Below are 7,605 nucleotides of genomic sequence, written 5' to 3' on the forward strand. Positions count from 1 at the left end.
GTATATTTGAACAGATACTAGAATGCAACAGAGTAACTGCAAATCTAAATTATGTAATTAATGTTGGTGCTATAATAAACTAGGATATTGAGAAATGTTCAAAAACTAACATATATTGGTTCCATTACTCTATGCTTTGATAGCAACGGAATGGTCACAAATCAGCACACTATCTTAATTCTTAATTATCTAATAACTTGTAAAATCAAAAATCAAAATCAAAATATTAGGAGTACCAAAAAAAAAAAAAAAAGGAATGAAGATCAGCACACATGATAGGCAATTATAGGAGAAGTATTACTACTTCCCCATGTATATAATACAAAATACTAACAGCTAACGAGAGTTGTTCGTCGGAATTGGTGTAAGTCAGTGGTGCGCGGTGACATTGGGCGCCGAGTGGGGCGGAAGCGCCACCGGTTTGGGCGGCGGCTTGCATTGGTAGCACTTGGCGAAAAGCCCGAACGTGTCCACTTGTTTGACGAAATTGGTGATGCTGGCCCATCCCCCGAACCCGAACCCGACGACCAAAACCCAGCCCACTATGAAGATGTTGATGGCATACATGGCGGTCCAGCTGGGCATGAAGAATGGTGGCTTCTCCGCAGCATTCTGCAATATAATGCCAACAAATTAAAACCCATCATCCTTGAAACAATGACTAAAACAAACCACCAACAACTCATGTGAATCAAACATATATGCATTCTAGTTTTCCCAATCACATGTTATACGACATGGTACTTTGCAACGTGTTGACAAATTGAGCCAAAGACTTATAAGGAGGACCCAATTTTGGTATCAATCAATAATGTAACAGATGTGTAGTTACTTTCATGGAGTCTACAACTGGCCTGGACAGCTCATTTCAGACATTATCCAACACTTGGACTGTATCATATAACTAAAAAGACCTCCCACCCATAATATCTTGTCTAGGCCATTATTGACGGTGAACGTGCAGTCTGTGTACTATAGTGTTTTGTTCAATTTAGTCTTTGTACTAACTTTGCTGTAACTTGCACAGAGATTGAATTTTGTGTACCTGTCGAGCAGAGGCTTTGCGATAGGTGAGCATGTGGGCGAGGGCAGGGATGATGTAGACGGTGAAGGTAACTAGTAGAGCCCCGACAGCTGAGTTGATGGGGCCGAAGAACGGGAAGATTATAGCCAAGAACCATATAGGTATCACCACGGGCAGCCTCGCAAGAGCCCTCAGGCAAATGCTCTTGGTGTCGTGCATCCCTATTACCTTTTCCCACACAAAGTACAACGGGGTACATGCGAACCCGAATGTGATAAACTGCATATATATAGTTAAAAACACACCATCATTAATTTTAGTCTTGGTTTCCAATTCTGAACTTATAGTCACGGTAAAGTTGTTATCGCAACAGACCTGGTGAATGAGCATCAAGATAACGGCAGCGTCACGCCACCCGGACTTCGGGAGGAGGGAGAAGGCATTCGAGTGGTCGAGAAGTTCATCTCCGAATGCCCAATAAACAGCGGTGGCTGAAGGAATGGTGAGGGTGAAGACATAGAGTGTAGCAAACAAGTAAATGTACTTGAACTTCTGTGGCTTCCACATAGCATGCATGATTTCCCTGATTTTTGTAATTATATACAATCAGGTTAAATTCATTAATTACCACTTACCTCCAAATAAAATCTATAATTAAACTAGCAAAAAGAAAGTATTCAACAGCTTCAGAGTAAAGGGATCAAGACAAATCATAAGTACTGGAAAAATGAATCAACAGAATATAGAATCAAATGTTAATTATTAACTTCAGTGGTGTCAAGTATATCTAGACTAGAATATAAGCATTGGATTCTTGATTCCAAAATAGTTTAGTTGTTAAGATTAATCACCAAAATGCCCTTGGGGGCACAGGGGTGAAGAGAAGAATCATAGACCATGGTCAACATAGGAAGAAATCAAAAAAGAGGTCCTTTTTCCTTGTGTTTTTTTGAAAAAAATAGGAATGGGAGGATATAAATCTTGTTTCCTCAAATAACAAAGAGTAGTGATTTCTATGATTGTGCCGGGGTTGGTGTTGGTTTCTCATACAAACTAAAAACGAAGAATTAACTGTCAAAATCCAAATCTTCCACTCATTGTCTAATCAAGAATTACTAAGTAGTACAAGAACAGAGATATATAGTACAACAGAAGAGCATAATATAAACAACATAGTCTACTTGCATTAATTTCTTAAGAGTTGATGTGCAGATAAGAACAGATGCTTACACAGTGACAGCGTGGCCACCAAAAGTGTAGAGTATATTTGTGGCACCAGTGAAGTACAAGACTAGCTTCGTTGGTCCCGAGTGCACCACGCCTTCAGCCTAGTAACCGTGGTAAAAATCGTTATATATGCTTGCTCAATCATCAATGGTTTCCACAAAGACGTAGAAACGTAACTATAAGACCAGTAATTACAGACAATGTTGAAAAAATCAGTAGGCGCCCTCTAGGCGCCTGGGGAGCGCCTAGGCGGGCGCCTGGGAGGCTGACGGCCTAGCGCCTAGGCGCGAATTTTTGCAACACTGATTACAGAGTAATATTGAAGAAAACATGTATGTATTTACCTGACCATGAACAACAGCTGCAATAGTAAGGTACCAAGCAGTATAAGTTGTCATTCCAAGGCCTAAAAAAGACCAAATCCTATAGTTGTGGAATGAAGGAATAAAGACAGTGGTAGCACAGCAAGCTCCAAATATGTATGTCCAAGTCCTCTTGTCCAATCGATCATTAATGTAATATATGTTACTGTACATATAATCCAGAATATTGACAAACCAGTCAGTTTTCAAGAAACCCACCATCTTCAAAGTACAAATTTTTGTTTTTCTTTTCACACCTTTTCACAGATTATATGTTAGTTCATCATACCTTGCACAAGCTATGAGTTGTATGACAGATCCAAATAGAAGGAAAGTACAGTTGAAGGCTAGCCCCACTGCTTTCCAGTATGGTCCCAACAGCCCATCAAGAACTTCAAACCACTGCAAATTAAAGATAATCTTAGGATCAAACACTTCGGGTCTCCACCTAATAGATCAAAGCTTTATGATTTACCATAAAATTCCAGAAAGTGAAAACAGTGTTTTGGGTGGCACATTATGGTTATAACAGACCTGAATAACATGGTTCTTGAAGCTAACACCTTCTTTCTCTTTTCTGCTTCTGTACTCAACGTAGAGGACACTGATCAGATAAGCTGTCCAGCTACCAATCAGGCCGTAGAAGACTTGGAACAAAAGCCCAGATAGAATTCCAAGTTGCGAAAAGGAGTATGGCAGGGTTAACAGCACTTGTGCCACCTGTTTCACATGAATTTTCGAAGGTTTTAAGGAATTCTGTTCCAGATTGAATAAAGAAAATAAATTTTTGTTACCTGATTGGAAGCACAACTGAACCAAGCATCCCAAGCGGAGCCGCCATGCCAGAGAAAGTTCTTCATACTGAACATGGACTCATTCTCTTCTTCTTTCTCGCCGAAGCCTTCTTTGCTCCCAACCCCGCCGTCGTGTTCTGAGCTGGAGACTATTGCTTCCTCGGCTTGCTTCTGAGGCAACATTGTTTTTCGATTCTGTACGATAAAAAAAAAAACAGAAATATGTCTACGTTGTTGTGGGTGGCTGGAATAAGGACACGAAATGAGACAAAAAACAGAATTACAACAAATGGGAAAAAGATAAAAGGGAAACTCAGTCAGTTCCCCCACCTCTGCACCAGATCCAAAAAAACACCACCCATCAAAATATCCAAAGTTTTATGACTAGACAGATCTCATATTAACCCGACAATCTTTCTTTTTTTCATTTTCATAATCACATACCTTTCTTCCAGCAAGAACTTCTCCAATTCCCAGTGGGAGAATGAACAGAAATATAAATTTGGTAGAGGGAAATAAATGCAGGCCAAAAACGATGGCACCCGGAGCTCCACTTAAATGCAGGGATTTGATTGTAGCACAAGAATGCGGCGAGAGAGAAAGACAGCCCTCAAAAGCTGCAAAAGCTCAGAGGGACTGAGAAAAAGAGTGTTCTGTTCTGCAGTTTTGTTCTAATTATTACAGAGAGAAAGGAAAGAAGGGTCTTTCACTCTTTCTTGCTGAAGATACAGAGAGATTGTATATATTATATAAACAGCCTAGCTTTACTGGTGGGTTGGAGTGTATATATATTTATTGAGAGAGAGAGAGAGAGAGAGAGAGAACTTTTTGTGGGGGGTATGGGTATGGGTATGGAATTCTCTCTCTTCACTGTATTCCACTGGCGATTCTGTTCTTGGGTTTCCGTTTGAAGAGACAGTGAAAGGGAAGAGATAAATATAGTGATAGAGACTTGCGTTCACGCCGGTAAGACACAAATGAGTGTAGGCTGCTTCGTCTTTATTGGCTCCAACTGCCAATAAGGCAATAAGCAATTTTTTTTTTTTTTTTTTTTGAAGAGAATAAGCAATAACTATTCGATTCTGGCTTAAATCGCTTAATACCTAATTTAGTTCTCAATTAATTGATTATAACGATTTTTTAATCTAATTTTAAATATTTTTTCTTTTTACGGTTTGATGATGTGGTTGTTACTTGTGGTTTGATGGTATACATTTTTTACTTAATTGGTTCCGTCTTCTATTATGATAGTTTTTTATTATTAATATCTAATTTAGTCATCGATCATAATGATTTTATCTAATTTAGTAATTAAATATAACTGTTTTCTTGATGACTTAATTAGGTAAAATTATTAAAGTTAATGATGTAATTAAGTAAAAAAAATCATTTAAGACTAAATCGAAGAAAATCACTATAATTGAAACAATGTCCAATTTTATGTAAAAAGTAGTTATAGCATACACATTGCGTGACTAAAATAATGCTCAATGTAAAAATTAAAATAAGTAAATAATTAATATAATTTTTATATATACAAGTTAATCAATATAAAATATAATCAAAATAAGTATTTCAAACTTATGATAAAGAAGTAATAATAGAAATGAGTATTATTGTAGATCATTAGAATCAAAAATAAAAATTATGTCATAACAAGTTCATTTTAAAGTTAATGAAGTATTCTTAATACAATTTTAATGATAATTGATAAGCCGGTTACTTATTTTTGTTAAAAATATCTATAAGCCAACAACCATGTAGTGTGCTAATATATCGGTTACCATTTTAAATAAGTGATCATATGTTTGAACCTTAGTGGTGGGGACTTAGATTCTTTCAATTGAAAATCTTTTAGAAAGTATAGAACAATTCATGAAAATACTAAATTTTTTTAGATATAAAGCTAATTAGATAATAAAATTTTTGCATTTAAATTCCCAAAGTAAAGAGAAATTTTGTCTAAGCTATAGAAAAGCAACTTATAATAAAATGTATATTCTAATTAAAGACTCAACTGAACATTAATCACAGAGGCTAGACCGGTGCTCACTGCGCACAAGGAGCCCCCCTCACTTTGAGAGGTTGCTCCCACACTGCCGCTGGTGAGACTCGATCCCTGGTCATTCTCCCAAATGCTCTGTCGGGCCGGGGTGTGGGGGGCCCTTAGGGTTGGGGTTCAGCCTTTGGAAGAATGTATATTCTAATTAAAGCAATATAGTTTTGAAATTAAAAATAAAATAAAAATTGTGTTCGTCACAATGGAAAAGATTTGATTTAATTAAAGAGAAGACAAATCATTTATTTTGGGTTTGGTTTCACCACTAACTTGATTACAATAATGGATAGTATCAACAATCTTTGCAAACCATATGAATTTAGGTTTTAAATTTATTTATTTATTTATAAAATTCGGGACAGGAAGGGTACTCCTCATATCCCGAAGAGAGTAAAGTATTTTCTTTGTCCCTAGCTACCTTCGTCCTCTTTAAGCAGCTTTTTGAATTTGAGTGTTTTAGAACAATAAGTTGTTACAAAAAGTTAATTAATTAAATATACATATTAGTTATTTAACAAAGTCAAACAACTAACCATAGTCAAACAAGTTAAAATTGATTGATAAGCTAATTATTTTACCAAATATGACTGATGTAATTAATAAGTTATAGTTACACTGACTATATTGCAATATGAATGCAAAATAATGTAACAAGATACTAAAGAATGTTGGGGAGGGGGGGGGTGGGGGGGGGGGGTCGGGATGGATTTTCTAACAATAATATTCTTCCTTCTAATTACTTCGCAGGGGCATTTGTTGGGTCCATTTATATTAAAGTAAAAGATGATTGTCCATAGTAAAATTTGCCATAAATGAGGATGACATGGTTTACCGCGCGTGAAGAAGGTAATCGGCTCAAACGGAGCGAGCCGTACAGTGCAGCCGCTAGCCCCCAGAACAAGCACGCTTTAAAAAAAAAACCACGCCCAGTATTAAGCCCCATGCGGCTTTTGGTCAGTCCCACATTCAATGCCGGCTTACAATTATAGCAAAAGATGCTTTTCTTTTTTTTTTTCTTTTCTTCTCCTCTTTTCGATTTTTTGCTTTTTGTAATTTAGTAGTTTAATCATCAGGGGACGGCTAACCGTGACGGCGTGACCCATGTAATCGGCGCTTGGCCCCCACCAGAGCCTAGCACTAAACTATAAATTTCATCATTTTTTTCATTAATATAATACTATTAATACATAATTAAATACATATACTTATTAATACAAAACCTATTAAAATGCCGAGTAATACTATAGTTATTTATACTATTTGCCCTATTTTTTTTGGATGGCCCTCATTATTTAATGAAGATATAGAGTTATAGACCGAGTAAGACTGTCTATAATTCTTCATATTTGATGTGGTAAATATACTAGAGAATATGGTGAAGTGTACGGACGGGGAAATAAGGGATAATGGATCAAAGGCTCCCAAGTTAATATTAGTTACGTGAAAATGCCAAAACTCCCCACTCCATAAGGTATTTAATGAGCTATTTATAGAGGTTAAGATGGCGCACATGTCAGGCATTTAGGATGCTTGCCACGTGCCCCACATGCACCGGTGCGGTCGGCAATTCTCCCAATAGGTACATGTGGTAGTCGATTATTGATAAGCCTATTTACGGCAGGATGGATGAAGGTGATAAGCGGAGGGATTTTGTCCTCTGGTGTAATTGTGTTCGGTTGAGGAGTTTCGATCCGAGAGCTAAGGTCGAGATCGAGCTGAGGTTACGCTACAAATTGATACACAACCCTGATCAGGAGGATACCCGTCCTAAACTAGGATCGAGTTAGACCCAAAAAGGTTGGTTCTGGTCGGAGAATGCTCCTTTGGGAGCACTCAGTACATATAGAGCAAATACACGGTTGTATACACGAGGGGATATTCCCTATCAATACTTCTCACTTTATTTTTAGTCCACACTACATTTAATGTTAGTTGTGATTGATTAAAAACTGTACGGTCACAATTTTTTAAAACTTTTTATATTATTCTTTCAATAAAATCATAAATGTAATCCTTACCATATGACGGGAGTCAAATATTTCATCTTAAAATATTATTATTAGAAATAAAATCTTTTAATTTTAGAAAATTTGTATAATATCAAGCAATAAAAATGTAAACTATTATAAAATAAAAGTG

At 36.7% G+C, this 7,605-nt stretch overlaps 1 protein-coding gene across 3 annotated transcripts; it reads right to left on the reverse strand.

The window, feature by feature from the left end:
- Positions 1-49: 49 nt before the first annotated feature.
- LOC109181547 (auxin transporter-like protein 2) lies at positions 50-4,300 on the reverse strand. Of its 3 annotated transcripts, XM_019331370.1 has the most exons (10): positions 3,987-4,300; positions 3,852-3,949; positions 3,408-3,651; positions 3,148-3,333; positions 2,903-3,015; positions 2,596-2,779; positions 2,255-2,352; positions 1,400-1,607; positions 1,046-1,303; positions 50-612 (listed from the first exon to the last, which is right to left on the reverse strand). In XM_019331370.1, exons 3-10 carry the CDS (start codon positions 3,588-3,590, stop codon positions 370-372), a joined length of 1,473 nt encoding a protein of 490 aa, XP_019186915.1. In that variant the 5' UTR covers positions 3,591-3,651; positions 3,852-3,949; positions 3,987-4,300; the 3' UTR covers positions 50-369. The 3 variants fall into 3 exon arrangements, with proteins under 3 accessions (XP_019186915.1, XP_019186913.1, XP_019186914.1); XM_019331368.1 differs by having other exon boundaries at positions 3,408-3,602; positions 3,852-4,300; XM_019331369.1 differs by having other exon boundaries at positions 3,852-4,300.
- Positions 4,301-7,605: the final 3,305 nt, after the last annotated feature.

This window comes from Ipomoea nil, unplaced genomic scaffold (assembly GCF_001879475.1).
Source record: "Ipomoea nil cultivar Tokyo-kokei standard unplaced genomic scaffold, Asagao_1.1 scaffold1043, whole genome shotgun sequence".
In the NCBI taxonomy this organism is placed as follows: Eukaryota; Viridiplantae; Streptophyta; class Magnoliopsida; order Solanales; family Convolvulaceae; genus Ipomoea; species Ipomoea nil.